This window comes from Microcaecilia unicolor, chromosome 5 (assembly GCF_901765095.1).
Source record: "Microcaecilia unicolor chromosome 5, aMicUni1.1, whole genome shotgun sequence".
Classification (NCBI taxonomy): domain Eukaryota; kingdom Metazoa; phylum Chordata; class Amphibia; order Gymnophiona; family Siphonopidae; genus Microcaecilia; species Microcaecilia unicolor.
In genome coordinates this window covers 345,656,210-345,678,468 of record NC_044035.1, presented here as the reverse complement: position 1 = coordinate 345,678,468, position 22,259 = coordinate 345,656,210, and the positions used below count along the sequence as shown (strand labels likewise).

The 22,259-nt window shown below is 43.6% G+C and overlaps 1 protein-coding gene across 2 annotated transcripts in view; it reads right to left on the bottom strand.

Moving 5' to 3' along the window:
* LOC115470909 (PQ-loop repeat-containing protein 1-like) overlaps positions 1–22,259 on the bottom strand; it is an 87,497-nt gene that overhangs the window by 46,541 nt on the left and 18,697 nt on the right. Inside the window, exons 1-3 of one of the 2 annotated variants that reach the window (XM_030204524.1) lie at positions 16,352–16,551; positions 10,462–10,704; positions 8,549–8,682 (exon numbers count right to left, since the gene is read on the bottom strand). In XM_030204524.1, coding sequence (XP_030060384.1) covers positions 8,549–8,682; positions 10,462–10,655 — 328 coding nt within the window. In that variant the 5' untranslated portion in view covers positions 10,656–10,704; positions 16,352–16,551. Of the gene's footprint in view, positions 1–8,548; positions 8,683–10,461; positions 10,705–16,351; positions 16,552–22,259 lie in introns of those variants that run through there. The other variant, XM_030204525.1, reaches the window with a different exon arrangement.

Here is a 22,259-nt window from a genome sequence, read left to right as displayed (position 1 = left end):
AACGATTTCCTCTGGTCACTTTCATGCTGCAAAGGACTCACACTAGCCAAAAATATAGATTTAAGATACCAAAAATATGTACTTAAGTAGTAAAAAAGGCCCGTTTCTGACACAATTAAAAAGGTTTTCCTCGGAGTGTGTATGTTTGAGAGAGAGTGTGTGTGAGAGTGACTGTGTGAGAGAGAGAGAGAGAGAGTGAATCTGCGAGTGTGTGTGTGTGACAGAGAGAGTGAGACTGGGTGCGAGTGTGTCTGTGAGAGAGTGTGTGTGCCTGGGGCCCCTTCCTCCCACCCAATTCCAGTGTCCCCCCTTCCTCTGTGTTCCAGGGTCGTCGTTCCCCATCCTTCCCTCCGAGTTCCAGGGTCATCCCCCCCTTTTTTTCTTTTTTAGTTTTTGTACAGGTGGTGCATTTCCCCCCCTCCTCCCCTCTCGTCCCCTCCTCCAAGTTCCAGACCCCCCTCCCTGCTTCCCTCCCTCCGATTTGCAGACCCCCCTTCCTCAGATTTCCTGACCCCCCCTCGGAGTTCCTGACCCCTGGACCCCCCTGCCGCGACCCTCTCGAGCCCCCCTTCCCGCCGCCAACCCTCGGGGCTTCGGAGCCCATCTGTGAAGAAAGTTACGGACACAGGCAGGCAGACGCATAGAATGTTGGAGGTGAGAATTATTATATAGGATGTCTAATGTATTAACTGAAACAACAAAGGGAGACAACAGGCAAACGGTTGCCTTGAATATATCAGCGATGTGTCTCCCAGACCAAACCTCTGCCATTGTTGCTGCAAGTTATTTAAAAAGCTAAGTAGTATAACAATATTGGTTGTATACAAGTTATTGGATAAAGTTGGATTACTGCTTTAAGAAGAATTGAATTGTATTATTTAAAGAAAACAAAGAAAACGAAAATGAAAAAGTAGTGATAAAAATTTTAAAAAATAGGTTGATCAATGAAGAAGTGGGTGTCACCACTATAAGACTGGGGTTTTCCCCAGATGGTGGAGTTGGTGAAACAATCTGACGATCCCCGTTTAAGGAAGATGTTCAATTATTAGTAAAAAAGATCGCTGTGACGGATATGATCTATAAATATATGAAACTGAAGAGTGTTTGGGATATGTTTTGAACTGTTGATTAAGCTAATCCCCACACTATAAGAAAAGGGTCTTTTGAAATTGATTGTAAAATTGAATTAAAATATGTAAAAAGATCTTAATGCATGTAAATCAACATTATGCACATTGGTCCATAAAATCATCTATGGCGAAACCCCGGGATACATGACAGACCTGATAGACTTACCAACCAGAAACACAACAGGATCAACATGAACATACCTAAATCTCCACTACCCAAGCTGCAAAGGACTCAAATACAAATCAACTTATGCATCCAGCTTTGCCTACATAAGCACACAACTATGGAACGCACTACCCAAAGCCGTGAAAACAACATATGACCACCTAAAATTCCGGAAATCACTAAAAACCAACCTGTTCAAAAAAGCATATCACACCGACCCAACGTAAATGCCGACACACCTTGCAACACAACGAAACCAAAGCTCGTATGGACACATATGAACTATCCCTCTCTACGACCCTCTTCCTCTCTACAATTCCCTATATGTCTGTTACACTTGAATCTTATTCTACCAAAACATTAATGCATTTGTTCATAAAGGAATTGGCGATCGATTTTACGGTACTATGTAAGCCACATTGAGCCTGCAAATAGGTGGGAAAATGTGGGATACAAATGTAACAACTAAAAAAAAATAAAAAATAAGGGCGAATATAAGTGGCACAGTGTGTAAATGCAAAGGGGTGGAGCATGGAAGGAGCATGGGTGGTTCTGCCACTTACACACCCCACTTAGGATACTGTAAGTTATGCACTCCTGGCCCAATATTCTGCCGGTGGCGATCAGTGATAAACCCTGTATGATCAGCGATAAACCCGGTGCCCAGACATCACTGGCCATGTCTGGGCACTGGCATCGAATTTCTGGGTTTTCGGAGCTTGCCAACGCATAGCCGGTTAAGTGCGATATTCAGTAATTAACCGGCTATGGGCTACCACAGAAAGATAGGACTGATTTTACGTGATCCTATTTATGTGGTTAATCTAGCCAGTTAAATGCTGACTCTGCTCCCGGATTGCCCCCAAAGTAGCCGATTTACAGTTTGGTATGAGTTGGTTATTTTCAGCAGTACAAATAACCAGTTAAGTGCTGCTATAAATGAGCAGTTAGCCCTGAACAGGTGATTTATCTGGCCAGGAGCTGTTTCTGGCCAGTTAAAATTGCTTTGACTATCGACCTCTCCTTTGCAGTTACGTTAGGTCTATGGCTGGTGTGACCGCGGGTTGAACGAGTGTTCTGTAATGGAATCCAGGCACCCAGATGCTGGTTATAGAATAGAACCTGGTCCTGAAGGTAGCCCAGCTAGCCAGGTTTTCAGGATATCGACAATGAATATTCATGAGAGAGATTTGCATGCAGTGGAGGATCTTCAGGGCTCAGATTTCTGGCTTTGGCTGGAGGAAGAAGGGAGGGGAACTTCAGAGCACCTTCAAGGTAATTAGCACAGAGGTGTGACAAATCAAACACAAAGAACTCAAGTTGGAAGATTCCGTCTCACTCTGATATCCTGCTTCAAAGTTTCTGATCAATTCTGCAACACTACTACTACTACTACTACTATTTAGCATTTCTATAGCGCTACAAGGCGTACGCAGCGCTGCACAAACATAGAAGAAAGACAGTCCCTGCTCAAAGAGCTTACAATCTAATAGACAAAAAAAAAAAAATAAAGTAAGCAAATCAAATCAATTAATGTGAACGGGAAGGAAGAGAGGAGGGTAGGTGGAGGCGAGTGGTTACAAGTGGTTACGAGTCAAAAGCAATGTTAAAGAGGTGGGCTTTCAGTCTAGATTTAAAGGTGGCCAAGGATGGGGCAAGACGTAGGGGCTCAGGAAGTTTATTCCAGGCGTAGGGTGCAGCGAGACAGAAGGCGCGAAGTCTGGAGTTGGCAGTAGTGGAGAAGGGAACAGATAAGAAGGATTTATCCATGGAGCGGAGTGCACGGGAAGGGGTGTAGGGAAGGACGAGTGTGGAGAGATACTGGGGAGCAGCAGAGTGAGTACATTTATAGGTTAGTAGAAGAAGTTTGAACAGGATGCGATAACGGATAGGGAGCCAGTGAAGGGTCTTGAGGAGAGGGGTAGTATGAGTAAAGCGACCCTGGCGGAAGACGAGACGGGCAGCAGAGTTTTGAACTGACTGGAGAGGGGAGAGGTGACTAAGTGGGAGGCCGGCAAGAAGCAGATTGCAGTAGTCTAAACGAGAGGTGACAAGGGTGTGGATGAGGGTTTTGGTAGAGTGCTCGGAAAGAAAAGGGCGGATTTTACGGATGTTGTAAAGAAAGAAACGACAGGTCTTGGCAATCTGCTGGATATGAGCAGAGAAGGAGAGAGAAGAGTCAAAGATGACCCCAAGGTTTCGAGCTGAGGAGACAGGGAGAATGAGAGAGCGGGGAGGTGGGTTTGGGGGGGAAAATGAGAAGCTCGGTTTTGGTCATATTTAATTTCAGGTGGCGTTGAGATATCCAGACAGCAATGTCAGACAAGCACGCTTTAAGCTAATTTGATTTCTTAATACTTCTTATGCTTGCTTAGAATGTTAAAATCTTCATAGATTTGCCAATACAAAAACAGTTTTCCTCCTGACTTCTCTGGCTGCCTTTGATTGCTCATGACCCAGAGGGGAGAGGTTGCTCTTGAGCAGGGAAAGGTGCTTGAGAGACAAAAGGAAGGTCCTTGACTTAATTGCTCTTAGGAATGTGGTCAGTGCTAGCACAGTCTCTCAAGTGTATTTTGGAATGGAGGTATGATGAAGAAAGCAAGCCTATAAATGAAGAATGAGCTTAAATTCCTATGCCCTGCTCAACCGTGGACAATATGTGGAGTTCTTGCCTCTAAGAGTAAACTAGAGGCTGCTTTATCACAACATCCGTGTGAAAAACAACATTGCAAGATGGCAAAAAAAGAAAAAACAAAGGACAGTCTAATTTCTGTGCATCCTTAATCTCGGGCACTAAACTTATTCATAGGATGTTTCTGAATCTACACCACCTCAAAATTCCTCAAACTGCTGGAAAGTTATAAATAAAAACTTCTAGTGACCCTTGTTTTTCATTTGTAGAACCAACATGTCCATGGATTGCTGCTCAGACATTCCTACAAATGTTTCATGCCTGGGATTTAGCACTTAAAGGGCCATCCGGGAGTATAATTTGACTGAGTTTAATGTCCTTGAAATGAAGATTGTGTTGACTTGGCTGTGTCTCCCTGAAAAGAGATGCAATAAAGACCTGCTACGAAAATCAGAACCAAGAGGCAGGCTTTCCTTCTCATTAACATTTTGTCATCTCACTTTCTGACATTTTGTTTTAATTAAAAGATACACAACAGCATTTTTCTCTTAATCTGCATTAACAAGCCATTCTGATGTGGGAAGGCTGTCAATAAAGGAGCTACACTTCCAGAGAGTGGGTTTTATCTGTGGTTACTGCTGGCCTTAGAGAAAGGTGCTACAGACAAGAATCAACTCACTCAGGCACCACATCAAACGCCCACAAAGCATGATTTGTTGCAAACTAACCCATTGGAGAAACTGCCCTGAGACAAACCAAGGTGATACTTCCGTAGGAGAGAACTTTACAGGACCAGAGCACTGCAGTATTAGCCTTATGGTCAGAATACTAAGAGGACATTTTAAATCAATCCAGGAACAAAAGACATTTGACATTAAGATGGCAAAATATTTAACACCAACAAGACAGGAATCTACAGAGACCTGTGTTTTCCTGTCAAATTATAAACCATAAAATTCTTCACTCAACGTGTAATTAAACTCTGGAATTCATTGTCAGAGAATGTGGTAAAGGCGGTTAGCTTAGCGGGGTTTAAAAAAGGTCTGGATGGCTTCCTAAAGGAAAAGTCCATAGACCATTATTAAATTGGAGTTGGGGAAAATCCACTATTTCTGGGATAAGCAGCATAAAATGTTTTTGTACTTTTTGGGGGATCTTGCCAGGTATTTGTGACCTGGATTGGCCACTGATGGAAACAGGATGCTGGGCTTGATGGACCTTTGGTTTGTCCCAGTATGGCAATACTTTTGTACTTATGTAACCTATGATCTCCCATCCCTCTTTCCATGTTTCTCCCTCCCCCCTCCACCAACCTTTCCTGTGAGACTGTCATTGGAATGCTTTTATGTTTCATTTGTATTATGATAATTGTCATCTTTTGCTCATTCATGACCTGAGGAAGAAGGTTCTGGCCTTTGAAAGCTAGTAAAGAAATGCATTGTTAGTCCAATAAAAAAGGTATCATCTTTTCTTTTGTTTCTATTCGTTACCTTTTAATTGGACTAGCAGGACAATCACACTACTTTATCCAAAAAAATCATGTCGACACTTATTTCACACAGGAGGCGTATTTATTTCATGCTATGCTTGAAAATGTTTTGCTTGCACATGATATCCAAATGAAAATGCAATCGGAGAACATTCTTTTGCAACAGAGGAAGGAAGCACAATGAACGGGCAACAAAAGTGGTAAAAAGCAGACATCGTACATGTATTTCAAGCCTGGCACTGGCTTGACATTGGAGAATTCAGAACATGACAGGAAGCCAGATTTCCTTCCTATTTAAAACTACGTGAGAGGAAACTTTGCAACAGGAGTTAGAAAAACCAGATCATTCTCATCTGCAGAGGCGCAAAACCCTACTGGCAACCAGTTTTATTAAAATGAGGCCAGACATATGGGATGAACGTCCATGTTGATGGAAGACTTTGCTTGTGTGCTTCTTTCTGCATAACAGTACAAACTATGAGCAAACAGGAGTCGTGATTACGCTCTTTGGAGAGAAGGAATTGTGTACTCTTCAGTGCATAGCCTTTTGATGTTTTAACTGTTCAAGCACCGTTTAAACTTTTGGTGTGTTAACTATCAAAGCACCGGTCAAAACCTCTGGAAGACTCCTTAAGAAGGCGCTACGGCGCCGAAACACGGCTGTGTTGAGTCAAGTTGTTGTAATAAACATTACTTTTTACTTACAATCATACGTCTTCTCAGTTGTTTGGAAAGAGCCTACCTTCCCCACCCCTCCTCTGTTTCCCAATAGCAGGTGTAAATGCAAGCGTCTAAATGTTGGTGGTTGGGATTCTAGTATAAAGGCCCATTTTCTTTGAAAAATCAAGTTTCCTCTCTAGTTAAGAAATCTTTGTTTGATGAGGAAGTTGTGTTGTGTGCGTAGTTATTTTGAACAAGATCAGTTCAAACTATTGGTCCAGTCACATTGTTAGAACTGGATTTCTTAGGCAGCGTTAATTTGTTTACTGGATTAAGTATGGTTTTCCTTTGTTAATTATATTTTTGAATGTATTCAACAAGTACTCCTGTTAATGTGGGCTACAAATATATTTATGCTTCTCTCTGGATATATTTCCTTTTTATTACTGAAATATAATTTTTCTTTGTTTCAGAACTAAAGAATTAAAAAAAAAAAGAATAGGCATGCATCCAAGGGTGCACATTTGCTTATTTCCGATCTGACGAAGAAGGGCAACCTTCGAAAGCTAATCAAGAAATGTATTAAGTTATGCCCAATAAAAAAGGTATCATCTTATTTTCTTTTCCATGTTTTATTTTGTTTGATTTCTATTGATAACCTTAAGGGTATTGAAAGACTTCAAACATGAAATAGCTGATTTACTGTTAGTAATCTGTAAACTGTCGTTAAAGTCGTCTGTAGTACCTGAAGATTGGAGGGTGGCAAATGTGGCAACGATTTTTAAAAAGGGTTCCAGGAGTGATCTGGGAAATTACAGACAGATAAGCTTGACTTCAGTGCTGGGCAAAATAGTGGAAACTATTATAAAGAATAAAATTACAGAATACGTAAATAAACATGGTTTAAAGGGACAGAGTCTGCATGGTTTCAGTCAAGGGAAGTCTTGAATCACCAATTTGCTTCATTTCTTTGAAGGCACAAACAAACATGTGGATAAAGTTGAGACAGTTGATGTAGGGTATCTAGATGTTCAGAAAGCTCTTGACAAAGTTCCTCATGAAAAACTTCTGAGAACATGAAAGAATCATGGGATTGGAAGCAATGTTCTGTTGTGGCTTAGGAATTGGTTATTGGACAGAAAACAAAGGGTAGGGTTAAATGGCAATTTCTCTCAATGGAGGAGGGTGAATAGTGGAGTGCCGCAGGGATCTGTATCGGGACCGATGCTATTTAACATATTTATAAATGATCTGGAAATCAGAACGATGAGTGAGGCGAATAAATTTGCAGATGACACAGAACTATTCAAGGTTATTAAAACACATGTGAACTGTGAAAAATTGCAGGAAGACCTTAGGAAATTGAAAGACTGGGCATCCAAATGGCAGATGAAATTTAATGTGGACAAATGCAAAGTGATGCATATTGGGAAGAATAATCTGAATCATAGTTACCTGATGCTAGGGTCTACCTTGAGGGTCAGCACCCATGAAAAAGATCTAGGTGTTGTTGTAGAGAATACGCTGAAATCCTCTGCCCAGTGTGGCAGTTTCCAAAAAAGCAAATAGGATGCTAGGAATCATTAGGAAAGGGATGGTAAATAAGACCAAGAATACTATAATGCCTGTGTATCGCTCCATGGTGTGACCTCACCTTGAGTATGACATTCAGTTTTGGTCACCATATCTCAAAAAAGATATAGCGGAATTAGAAAAGGTTCAAAGAAGAGCGACCAAAATGATACTGGGGATGGAATGACTAAAGAGGTTAGGGCTCTTCAGCTTGGAAAAGAGACGGCTGAGAGAAGATATGATTTAGGTCTACAAAATCCTGAGTGGTGTAGAATGAGTAGAAGCGAATCGATTGTTCACTCTTTCAAAAAGAACAAAGACTAGGGGACACTCAATGAAGTTACATGGAAATACTTTTAAAACAAATAGGAGGAAATATTTTTTCACTCTTTGCTGGAGGATGTTGTGCCAGCAGCTGGCATAGCTGGGTTTGAGGAAGGTTTGGACAGATTCCTGGAGGAGGGGTCTGTGGTCAGCTATTGAGACAGACATGGGGAAGCCACTGCTTGCCCTGGGATTGGTAGCATAGAATGTTGCTACACTTTGAGATTCTGCATGGAATCTTGTCACTCTTTAGGATTCTAGAATCTTGCTATTCTTTGGGGTTCTACACGGAATGTTGCTACTATTTGGGTTTCTGCCAGGTACTTGTGACCTGGATTGGCCGCTACTGGAAAGAGGATACTGGGCTAGATGGACCATTGGTATGACCCAGTATGGCTTGTTTACATTCTTATGATTTCTTAAGTGTTTGGCCTTCATAAAACAGGCATGTCTATGTGCCCTCATAGCCTGGATGCCCTGCCCCTCCCTGTGCCTCCAGTAGGGCACTGATAGGCAGGAATCCGTCCTCTTTATTAGTCATCATTGCATACGGATTTCACAAGAACAGGTCTTACCTGTGAAGAAGTGTCTTTTGGTGGACACTTTGTTTACAGAATGGACGCAGCAGCAAAGGCGTAGCATGGCCAGCATCGTTAGGATCATAACCCCACTCTGCAGGAGGAGGGGGAGTTCAAATAACTTTCCAAACCTGAGGAAGGAGGGCAAAGAGAGTGAGAAAGGGCAAAATTGACATTAAAAGCACCTGAAGTGAGAGACAACCTTCATCCACTTGTGTGAGGACAGCAAGGGTTAACACCATGGGGCATTCTTTGAGCCAGAGGCAGGGGAATTTATTTATTTGTGACATTTATATCCCACGTTATCCCAAAAACAAGTTTGAGTTCAATGTGGCTTACAATAAACATAACTAAGAATAATGCATAAGAAAGAATCCAATTTTACAATACAATATCATACACCTTTTTGGGTGAAGAGGCCAAAGAAAACACTCTCCAGCCCCACCCTTCAGCTCTCTGGTTGTTGATGTTGTGGTTGGCAAAATATTGATGTAGCCATGGCCCCAATGGCCCACTATATATGACTTTAGCGATCCTGCGCCAACTTAAAGTCAGATCGGACGATATTCAGTGGTATTTAACTGGCCAGGAATGGCCCATGGATGGTTAAATAGTGTTTGGCTGGCTAACCGCTAAACGTGGAGGAGTGGCCTAGTGGTTAGGGTGGTGGACTTTGGTCCTGGGGAACTGAGGAACTGATTCCCGGCACAGGCAGCTCCTTGTGACTCTGGGCAAGTCACTTGACCCTCCATTGCCTGCCGCATTGAGCCTGCCATAAGTGGGAAAGCATGGGGTACAAATGTAACAAAAATAAATAAATATTCTGCGGGGAATAGCCAGTTATCTCTGCTGAATATTCGTGGTTAATGCATAGCGACTGATTGGCTATATCGCACGATTTAGCGGGGTATCAGCAAATATTCAAGCACTGGCCAGCAGGGGCGTAGCCAGATTTTGGCGGGAGGGGAGCCTGAGGTGAGGGGGCACATTTTAGCCCCCTCCCAGCGCCGACCCCCCCCCCGCCACCGCCAACTTTGATGACCCCTGCCGACGACCCTCTCAACCCTCCCCCGCCATTGCCGTGGGCTACCTTTGCTGGCGGAGGACCCCAATCCCCACCAGCCGAGGTGGTGCTCTTCTTCCTCCGAAGGATTCGTTCTGTTTCTGACGTCCTGCACGTACAACGTGCAGGACGTCAGAAACAGAACGAAGCCTTCGGAGGAAGAAGAGGACCACTTCGGCTGGCGGGCATTGGGGTCCCCCGCCAGCAAAGGTAGCCCACGGCGACAGCGGAGGAGGGTTGGTGGCGGGAGGGGGGAGTCAAGAGGGTCGTCGGCAGAGGGGTCCAGGGCCAAATCTATGGGGGCCCAGGCCCCCGCTGGCCCCATGTAGCTACGCCACTGCTGGCCGGGTGAGTGTAGTGTCCAAATCAGAGGCCTAAATAGCAGTCCTATATTTGACCACTATAAACTTAATCGACCAGTGCTGAATATTTACTTAGCCGGTTAAGTTTCACCCAGCGAAAACCCCCCCAGATATTTAATGCCAGTCACCGGAAATGGCCCGGCACTGAATATCTGGGATCAGCGACGATCGCTGCACTTATGCGGGCTGCCTGCCACGATCTGAATATTGGGCCCAGAGAGTTCAAAATGTTTTTTTTTCAAAAATAGTCACAAAAGAAAAATGTAGTGAACACAAAATGTCTAAAAACATCGAGAAAATAGCCATTTTTAAAACTAGAAAATAGACATTTTTCAGGTTCAAAAATGGCCATGTTCGCCACTTCATTTTTGGATGTTTTCCACAAAACATCCAAAATCGGATTTAGACGTCATGTCGAAAATGCCCCTTCCCGTCTAATAAGTATAAACATCTCTTTTCTCTTGTAAATGCCATCTTCACCTTACCAGAAGAATATCCTGAGAATGTTGGCCACCAGCAACACCAGGCACACCCACGTGGAGAATCCATCAGCACTGGAAGTTCTTTGGATTTCTTGATACTGAGGGATGTAGGGCAGCACACCACCAAACACAATTACGCCAGAGGCCAACCAAGACAAGACAAACCAAGGGTTCTCGGGATCACTTACATCTTCCATATCAGACGTATCCTTTACAAATACAGTCCCAGCTCATGCCTTTGTGGATCTTAAAAGAAACACATACATACAGCATGATCAAATAGTATATGATGACCATCATTAATGACTTTTGAAAATTGTTCCGTGGCTCAAAATAATTTTGATCTTTTTGTCTGATAAGGTCACCGGGGCTTGGGTGCACCTCAAAGGTGACATGTTCCAGCTCAGGAAGATCCAAGAAAACAGCAGGGTAACCGATCTGCAAACTCCAAGATGGAAAACAGAAGCAGATACTTATACAGAATTTAATGGAAATTCAATGAAAATGAAATTAGAAAGCCCGACACAGGCCGTGTTTCGCCCAACTGGGCTGCATCAGGGGCTAATTGATATCTGTGTGATCATATAATTTCCACTTAAAAATCTGTTTGTTGAACTCACAAATGCAAAGTGGAATGAAAGGACTACTTAACCAAAGGCACTTTAAAGAGAAGAGTTACTCCAAAGCCGTAGGTCTACGTCTATCGTTTTTTTTGTGATAGACATAGACCTACGGCTTTGGAGTGACTCTTATCTTTAAAGTGCCTTCGGTTAAGTAGTCCTTTCATTCCACTTTGCATTTGTGAGTTCAACAAACAGATTTTTAAGTGGAAATTATATGATCACACAGATATCCATTAGTCCCTGATGCAGCCCAGTTGGGCGAAACACGGCCTGTGTCGGGCTTTCTAATTTCATTTTCATTGAATTTCCATTAAATACTGTTTTTTTCATATACGTATCTGCTTTGTCTGTTTTCCAGCTCAGGAAGGAACGTAAGAACAAAATAATTGCCTTAGTGGGTCACAGCAAAGGTGTATCTAGCTCAGTAGCCTGTTTACAACAGGGGCTAATCCAAGTCACAAGTTCCTGGAAGGATCCCAAAAAGGAGCAAGATTCCATGCTACTTACCCCCAATTAAGGGAAGGAGGGTGACAGTGGCCACTAATGAGAGGCAATCCTTGCCAGCCCTAGAGTTGGTGCCCTAAGTATTAGCAAGTGTACCAGTGTCACCCAGGCATGTCATCTAGGGTAAGAGAGTATAATTCAACAAAAAGGAGACTGCAACAAAGCTTGTACGATGTGCTGAGAGGTGACTAACAGCTACACACATTTCATGGAGGACAGAGATTAATGGTGACAGTTATTTTTTTATTTCAAAAATCAAGCAGGAATAATTGATATTGTCCTCTGAAGAAAGCAGATGATGAAATGGTGGCCCCGATTGAGACACTTAACATTTTTGAAAGACACGGGCTCTGTACGATTGACTTTTTATAAACTTGTTGACTATAACATGTAATGCAAACAAATTTATAGAATGAACAAATAAGTATGTTAAAAAAATGGGAGGTTTTTGACCAGTGATTGACATTAGAGTCTGTATGGTGACAATTACAATTAGTCACATGAGTAATTGGTGAGCAAGGGACCCTTTTACTAAGCCGCATAAGCGCCCAAGTGCGCTCAACACGCGCCAATTCCGAGTTACCACCCGTCTACTGCGTGGCCCGGGTGGTAATTTCATTTTTGACATGTGTCCACCACGCGCGTCGGAAAATAATTTTTATTTTCTGGCGCGCGGCACTACCAGGCGGTAAAAGGCATTTGACGCGCATAGACCATAACCGCTTGGTTAACGCGTGAGACCTTACTGCTAAGTCAAAGGGTGTCAATTATCATTTTGCCGCAAGTCCATTTTTGGTCAAAATTTTAAAAAGGCATTTTTACAGGTGTGCTGAAAAATGGATCTGCGTGCGTCCAAAACACACGCCTACACTACAGCAGGCCATTTTTCAGCACACCTTAGTAAAAGGACCCCTAAGGTTTTGCTACCTACAGACTACAGAGATTGTTTCCTCCTTTTGAAGGATGTTGAGCCGTGTGCTTTGCCTGTGTATATATAGGTAATATGGAGGGGCATAATCGAACAGGGCGTCCAAGTTTTCCTGGAGGCGTCCTTGCAGGACGGCCCCGTGAAGGGGCGGGGAAGCCCTAATTATCGAAACAAGATGGGCGTCCGTCTTTGGTTTCGATAATACGGTCGGGAACGCCCAAATCTCAACATTTAGGTTGTCCTTAGAGATGGTCGTCCCCTGTTTTCGGCCATAATGAAAACTGAGGACGCCCATCTCAGAAACGACCAAATCCACATGGGAGGAGCCAGCATTCAAAGTGCACTGGTCCCCCTCACATGCCAGGACACCAACCGGGCACCCTAGGGGGCACTGCAGTGGACTTCAGAAATTGCTCCCAGGTGCATAGCTCCCTTACCTTGAGTGCTGAGCCCCCCAACCCCCTCCCAAAAAAACCCACTCCCCACAACTGTACACCACCTAAGGGGTGAAGGGGGGCACCTACATGTGGGTACAGTGGGTTTCTGGTGGGTTTTGGAGGGCTCACATTTACCACCACAAGTGTAACAGGTAGGGGGGGATGGGCCTGGGTCTGCCTGCCTGAAGTGCACTGCACCCACTAAAACTGCTTCAGGGACCTGCATACTGCTGTCATGGAGCTGGGTATGACATTTGAGGCTGGCATAGAGGCTGGCAAAAAATAATTTTAAAGTTTTTTTTTAGGGTGGGAGGTCATCCCCGATTCACTCCGGTGGTCATCTGGTCAGTTTGGGCAACCTTTTGAGGCTTGGTCGCAAGAAAAAATGGACCAAGTAAAGTTGGCCAAGTGCTCATCAGGGATGCCCTTCTTTTTTCCATTATCAGCCGAGGACGCCCATCTCTTAAGCACGCCCCAGTCCCGCCTTCGCTACGCTGCCAACACGCCCCCATGAACTTGGTCATCCCCGAGACGGAAATCAGCTGAGGGCATCCAAAATTGGCTATCGATTTTTTGGGACGCCCCTGAGAGAAGGACGCCCATCTCCCGATTTGTGTTGGAAGATGGGCGCCCTTCTCTTTTGAAAATAAGCCTGCTAGTAACATGGTAACATAACATAGTAACATAGTAGGTGACGGCAGAAAAAGATCTGTACGGTCCATCCAGTCTGCCCAACAAGATAAACTCATATGTGCTACATTCATTATATGTAAACCTGACCTTGATTTGTATCTGCCATTTCCAGGGCACAGACCGTAGAAGTCTACCCAGGACTAGCCCCGCCTTCCCAACCACTAGCCCCACCTCCTAACCACCGATGCTGCCACCCAATCTCTGCTAAGCTTCTGAGGATCATAAGTACATAAGTACATAAGTAGTGCCATACTGGGAAAGACCAAAGGTCCATCTAGCCCAGCATCCTGTCACCGACAGTGGCCAATCCAGGTCAAGGGCACCTGGCACGCTCCCCAAACGTAAAAACATTCCAGACAAGTTATACCTAAAAATGCGGAATTTTTCCAAGTCCATTTAATAGCGGTCTATGGACTTGTCCTTTAGGAATCTATCTAACCCCTTTTTAAACTCCGTCAAGCTAACCGCCCGTACCACGTTCTCCGGCAATGAATTCCAGAGTCTAATTACACGTTGGGTGAAGAAAAATTTTCTCCGATTCGTTTTAAATTTACCACACTGTAGCTTCAACTCATGCCCTCTAGTCCTAGTATTTTTGGATAGCGTGAACAGTCGCTTCACATCCACCCGATCCATTCCACTCATTATTTTATACACTTCTATCATATCTCCCCTCAGCCGTCTCTTCTCCAAGCTGAAAAGCCCTAGCCTTCTCAGCCTCTCTTCATAGGAAAGTCGTCCCATCCCCACTATCATTTTCGTCGCCCTTCGCTGTACCTTTTCCAATTCTACTATATCTTTTTTGAGATACGGAGTACATAAGTACATAAGTACATAAGTAGTGCCATACTGGGAAAGACCAAAGGTCCATCTAGCCCAGCATCCTGTCACCGACAGTGGCCAATCCAGGTCAAGGGCACCTGGCACGCTCCCCAAACGTAAAAACATTCCAGACAAGTTATACCTAAAAATGCGGAATTTTTCCAAGTCCATTTAATAGCGGTCTATGGACTTGTCCTTTAGGAATCTATCTAACCCCTTTTTAAACTCCGTCAAGCTAACCGCCCGTACCACGTTCTCCGGCAACGAATTCCAGAGTCTAATTACACGTTGGGTGAAGAAAAATTTTCTCCGATTCGTTTTAAATTTACCACACTGTAGCTTCAACTCATGCCCTCTAGTCCTATTATTTTTGGATAGCGTGAACAGTCGCTTCACATCCACCCGATCCATTCCACTCATTATTTTATACACTTCTATCATATCTCCCCTCAGCCGTCTCTTCTCCAAGCTGAAAAGCCCTAGCCTTCTCAGCCTCTCTTCATAGGAAAGTCGTCCCATCCCCATTATCATTTTCGTCGCCCTTCGCTGTACCTTTTCCAATTCTACTATATCTTTTTTGAGATACGGAGACCAGTACTGAACACAATACTCCAGGTGCGGTCGCACCATGGAGCGATACAACGGCATTATAACATCCGCACACCTGGACTCCATACCCTTCCTAATAACACCCAACATTCTATTCGCTTTCCTAGCCGCAGCAGCACACTGAGCAGAAGGTTTCAGCGTATCATCGACGACGACACCCAGATCCCTTTCTTGATCCGTAACTCCTAACGCGGAACCTTGCAAGACGTAGCTATAATTCGGGTTCCTCTTACCCACATGCATCACTTTGCACTTGTCAACATTGAACTTCATCTGCCACTTGCACGCCCATTCTCCCAGTCTCGCAAGGTCCTCCTGTAATCGTTCACATTCCTCCTGCGACTTGACGACCCTGAATAATTTTGTGTCATCGGCGAATTTAATTACCATTATGATGTATCCTTTATATCTTGCTGACATTTATCATATTTCTGTTATATGATTATTTTACTGTTATGTTTGGTCATGTTACTATTATTATTTATGCTGTTAATAAAATCATAAGTGAAGCTAGACCTGCTGTACGCTGCCTTGGGAGAATCTCTCTATAAAAGAAGTTAAATAAATCCCAATAAATACATAAATAAGGGGTCCTTTTACTAAGGTGCACTGAACAATGGCCTGTGGTAGTGTAGACGCGTGTTTTGTGCGCGAGCAGAATTATTTTTCAGCGCACCTATAAAAAAATTATTTTTTTTGGTGCTGAAAACGGTGCGGCAAAATCAAAATTGCCGCGCGTCCACTTTAGGTCTGAGACCTTACCGCCAGCCATTGACCTAGCGGTAAAGAATTCCGAGCAGTAATGGCCTACGAACGTCAAATACCACTTGGCGTGCATTCATTACGTGCGCCTGAAAATAAAAAATATTTTTCAGACGCGCGTATCGGACGTGTGCCAAAAATGAAAATTACCGCAAGAGCCACAAGGTGGCCAGATGGTAACTCCATTTTGGCGCGCATTGGGCGCGCCTAGATGCTTACGCAGCTTAGTAAAAGGGTCCCTATGGCAGGAAATGCATTCTGAGGTAAGACCATGTATCAGCCTAGAATAAAGTTATTGCACTAGAACACGGTGCCTTTCACCATCCAATGTAAAATTTGTTTTGAAGGGCATTAAAACAACAACATTTCCCGATGCTACAGATTTGCTGGCAATGTTCACTGAGGGCACATCTAATTGCAAAGCAAATTCAAATATTAAAGTATGTCCCCATCACAAGGTACTTTGAAAACTCATTACTGCTCTTTAAAAAAAAAAAAAAAAAAAAGCATCTTACCCCTGCCGAGCTTAACAGCTGAAGCTTAACATGGTGCCCGAGTGCTGTTCCAAACTGCACATCAAAAATGCAACTTCAAAAGAGGAAAAAAAACCCTGATGTGTACTGTGTTTTAAAAACTGTCTATTCGGCAGATCTTGTAACTTGCAGTCCGGCTTCCTGTTTTACTTGCTTCAGGCATTGTAAAACCACAACCAGTGTGATCCAACTCTAGCTTCAATGGCAGAGGAGTATAGCAGGACACAGCTGGGGACACAGTTAAAAATAAATCTTTTATGCACAAAAGCTTCAAACAGCCTCATGATTGATATAAGGTTAAAAAAAAAAGCCAAGAATTGGAATGGGTGGAATAACTATATATATATTTTTTTTTGAGGAGGGGGAGAGGAGTTTGCTCGCTCCTAAGGACGAACTACTTGGAAAGGAGAATCAAACATACAATTCTGCACGGTGTCATTCTGCCAAACCCACAAATTTACAAAAAGGATGCATGCCAAAAAAAACAAAGAATTATAAAAGTTAATTTAAAGATTATTATTATTACATTTGTACCCCGCGCTTTCCCACACAATGCAGGCTCAATGCGGCTTACATGGTAATTTGAAATACAAAGTTAATAGAATTTTAATTAGAGGAGTGTGGTAGCCGTGTTAGTCCACTCTTAAGGTTATCAATAGAAATCAAACAAAATAAAACATGGAAGTCAGAATCCCTTTATGTTGAATATCTTGTTGAAGTCAGAATGATTGAATATTTTAACACCCAACAGAAAGGACTTAACAAGGATCTGGGGTTCCTAGCCCATTATAAACCATAAAGCTGTATGTCTCTGTTGATCACCCTCCCCTCACCTATCCACACACATCCTGTTAGAATATCAATGATATGCTTTGATGTCCCCATGCATACTTCCTACCCACCCCCCTCCTCCCACCCTGTCAGACTGTCAAAGTAATGCTTGAATGTTTTCACTTATATACACTGTCAGCTAGCACATTTGCTTATTTCCGATCTGACGAAGAAGGGCAACTTTCGAAAGTTAATCAAGAAATGTATTAAGTTATGTCCAATAAAAAAAGTATCATCTTATTTTCTTTTCCATGTTTTATTTTGTTTGATTTCTATTGATAACCTTAAGAGTGGACTAACACGGCTACCACACCTCTCTACATGTAGAACCCCAAAGAATAGCAAGATTCCGGAATGCTAAAGAGTGACAAGATTCCACACAGAATCTCAAAGAGTAGCAACGTTCCATGTAGAACCCGATCTGACGAAGAAGGGCAACCTTCGAAAGCTAATCAAGAAATGTATTAAGTTATGTCCAATAAAGAAGGTATCATCTTATTTTCTTTTCCATGTTTTATTTTGTTTGATTTCTATTGATAACCTTTAAGAGTGGACTAACACGGCTACCACACCTCTCTACATGTAGAACCCCAAAGAATAGCAAGATTCCAGAATGCTAAAGAGTGACAAGATTCCACGCAGAATCTCAAAGAGTAGCAACGTTCCACGCAGAACCCCAAAGAACAGCAAGATTCCGGATTGCTAAAGAGTGACAAGATTCCACGCAGAATCTCAAAGAGTAGCAACATTCCATGTAGAACCCGATCTGACGAAGAAGGGCAACCTTCGAAAGCTAATCAAGAAATGTATTAAGTTATGTCCAATAAAAAAGGTATCATCTTATTTTCTTTTCCATGTTTTATTTTGTTTGATTTCTATTGATAGAATTTTAATAAAACAGTAGTAAAACAATGTAAAGTTGGGCTTAGTAGTGTATGATAAGTTGAGCTAGATAAAATATGACTAGGATAAAAGAGGGTAGACAGGATAGGATAGTGTAATTTGGGAGAAAGGGTAAGGAGGGATAAAATTAAGGAGAGATGGAAAGAGAAGGATGGGAGGCTGGTATTTAAGTCAGAACAGAAATCCTCTGAGCTGCAGAAAGCCAATATGGATTTTTCTTGATGAAATCACCTAAAGTTTTTTTTTGTACCTTTCTATATATGGCCTCCGATTGGTATAAAAGAGGCTTGGGTGTGGAATCGTAGGAGAGCAGCACATGAATAATTCATTGAACATGGGTTGAAAAGGTACAGAAAGGGAGACTGGGATCGGGGGATGGGTTTGTGAGGGTGGAGAAAGTAGCTATTGGGGACTAGAGGGTGGGTTGAATTGGAGGATGGTGGAACCAGGAAGTGAGTCTGGAGAGTATGCAGCTGTGAGTTGCGAGTTTGGGGTAGGGACCTGGGAATGCGAATTGGGGAAATGATATGAGCTGGGGCACAATGTGAGATGAGCCTAAAATGTGGGGAGTCATACTGGAGATAATGTGAATATTTGTTTTTTTGTTACATTTGTACCCCACGCTTTCCCACTCATGGCAGGCTCAATGCGGCTTACATGCGGTAATGGAGGGTTAAGTGACTTGCCCAGAGTCACAAGGAGCTGCCTTTGCCGGGAATCAAACTCAGTTCCTCAGGACCAAAGTCCACCACCCTAACCACTAGGCCATTCTTCCACTGTTGCTACTATTTGAGATTCTACATGGAATGTTGCTATTCCACTAGCAACATTCCATGTAGAAGTCGGCCCTTGCAGATCACCAATGTGGCCGCGCAGGCTTCTGCTTCTGTGAGTCTGACGTCCTGCACGTACGTGCAGGACATCAGATTCACAGAAACAGAAGCCTGCGCAGCCTTCTACATGGAATGTTGCTAGTGGAATAGCAACATTCCATGTAGAATCTCCAATAGTAGCAACATTCCATGTAGAATCTCCAATAGTATCTATTTTATTTTTGTTACATTTGTACCCTGCGCTTTCCCACTCATGGCAGGCTCAATGCGGCTTACATGGGGCAATGGAGGGTTAAGTGACTTGCCCAGAGTCACAAGGAGCTGCCTGTGCCTGAAGTGGGAATTGAACTCAGTTCCTCAGGATCAAAGTCCACCACCCTAACCACTAGGCCACTCCTCCAGCCAAGAGGGAGGGAGGGAGGGAGGGGGGGGAGGAGGGCATAAGAGAGAGTAGAAATGAGGGGCTAGGGAGGGGTGAGTGTGAGAGGAATGGGGACCTGTGTTGGAGGAAGAAGAAGCAGCAACATAGTAAATGACGGCAGATAAAGACCCCTGCACAGTTCACCCATCCTGCCCAGCAAGACCTCCAGGGCCACATCCACCACACTGTGCAGGTTATTATAGTCATTCATGCGTAACCCGGGTCTCACCCGTGTGGTAGCTCCGGCCCTGGGCCGCAAAAGAGATCTCAGTTCAGTTTCACATTCAGGGCCAATCTCCCCTCCCTCATTAGTTCCAGCACACACGCAGGCTGGGCCCTTTTCCACCCACCCGTTGCACACTGTCTCCCGGTTGCCACTTATTGGAGCCACAACCTGTCTCTCAAAGCCAGTGGATCTCTCCAATTTCTAGAATTCCCCTCTTTCCTGCTGATCAATGGCAGGGAATGTGTGGCAGGGGATGTACAGGTAGTTCCAGACCTGCAGGCAACCAAAGACCCCCCCCCACCCCAAAAGCCTTTATCCCCTTTGCAACTCCTCCAACCTTGTCATTCTCTACAAGGGCCACTCTTTTCTCTTGCATTCTGTTTCAGAACCACTCCCCATGGGCTGGACTTCCTCCCACCCAGGGACATCCTGCCACTCCAGCCCTGGGGCAGGGATCTACCTCCCCCCCAGGGTGCTGGAAAAATTTCACTTTAGTAATACCCGTTCCATAGGGTATTGAGCTTGCTTAAACACTGGTTGGCAATTTGCCATCATGCCAACCACATGTGCATATTTTCAAAGCACGTAGACTTACAAAATTACTACTACTACTACTTACCATTTCTAAAGTGCTACTAGACGTACGCAGTGCTGTACACTTGAACATGAAGAGACAGTCCCTGCTCGACAGAGCTTACAATCTAATCAGGACAGACAGAGTAGCAAGATTCCGGAATCCCAAACACTACTACTACTACTTATCATTTCTATAGCGCTACTAGACGTACGCAGCGCTGTACACTTGAACATGAAGAGACAGTCCCTGCTCCACAGAGCTTACAATCTAATTAGGACAGACAAACAGGACAAACAAGAGATAAGGGAATATTAAAGTGAGGATGATAAAATAAGGGTTCTGAACAAGTGAGTAAGGGTTAGGAATTAAAAGCAGCATCAAAAAGGTGGGCTTTTAGCTTAGATTTGAAGACGGCCAGAGATGGAGCTTGACGTACCGGCTCTGGAAGTCTATTCCAGTCATATGGTGCAGCAAGATAAAAGGAACGCAGTCTGGAGTCAGCAGTGGAGGAGAAGTACCCTATGGAATTTTGTAAGTCTAAGTGCTTTGAAAATGAGCTGCTATAAGAAGGAGTCCTGGGACAATGTATGTTATAACCATTAAGAGGTCTTTCCCTGCCCCTGAATTTGTACTGCACCCTCACTCGCATAATATGATAATAAAGTGATATACAATGCTGGAGTTGCCAAATCTTCCCCTGTCTTTTGCCATATGCAGGATGCAGACCATAGAAGTCTGTCCAACATTGGCCTTAGTTCCCATACACTTGCCCAATATAACACCCCAACAGCCATGTTATGTTTCCATCCTCTTTTGCATCCCCCGTGTTTATCCTATACATATTTGAATTCCCTGACTGTTTTTGACTCCACAGCCTCTCCTGCAAGGGCATTCCAGTATTTCAAGATATTACTACTAAGTTTACCATCTTTCAACCTCAATTCATGTCCTCCAGTTCTACTATCCCTGTGTCTCTGGAAGAGGTTTGTATGTATATTAATACCTTTCAAGTACTTGAATATCTGTACCATGTCTCCTCTCTCTCTCCTTTCCTTGGCTGAGGGGAGATATGATAGAGGTCTATAAAATAATGAGTGGAGTGGAACGGGTAGACGTGAATCGCTTGTTTACTCTTTCCAAAAATACTAGGACTAGGGGGCAATCAATGAAGCTAGAAAGTAGTAAATTTAAAATGAATCAGAGAAAATATTTCTTCACTCAACGTGTAATTAAACTCTGGAATTCGTTACCAGAGAATTTAGTAAAAGTGGTTAGCTTAGCAGGGTTTTAAAAAAAGGTTTGGCTGGCTTCCTAAGGGAAAAGTCCATAGACCACTATTAAAATGTACTTGTGGAAAATCCACTGCTTATTTCTAGAATAAGTAGCATAAAATGTGTTGTGCTGTTTTGGGATCTTGCCAGGTACTTGTGACCTGGGTTGGCCACTGTTGGAAACAGGATGCTGGGCTTGATGGACCTTCAGTCTGTCCCAGTATGGCAATACTTATGTACTTATATAAAAAATTCAGGTCTTCCAGTCTCTTCTCATACATCTTTTGGCACAAACCCTGTACCATTTTTGCTGCCTTCCTCTGGACTGCCTCAAGTCTTTTCATGTCCTTTGAGAGATATGGAGGGGCATAATTGAACAAAAACGTCTATCTCCACGGGCGTTTTTCTCCGAGAACGGGTCCGTGAAAGGGCGGACCGAACCATATTTTCGAAAAAAATAGACATCCATGTTTTATTCGACAATTTGTGAGCTGGGCGTTTTTGTTTTTCAGTGATAATGGAAAATGAAAGCGCCCAGCTCAAAAACGAATATATCCAAGGCATTTGTTCGTGGGAGGGGCCAGGAGTCGTAGTGCACTGGTCCCCCTCACATGCCAGGACACCAACCGGGCACCCTAGGGGGCACTTTTACAAAAACAAAAAAAAAAGGTAAAAGAGCTCCCAGGTGCATAGCACCCTTCCCTTGGGTGTTGAGCCCCCCAAATCCCCCTCAAAACCCACTGCCCACAAGTCTACACCATTACTATAGCCCTAAGGGGTGAAGGGGGGCACCTACATGTGGGTACAGTGGGTTTGGGGGGGGTTGGA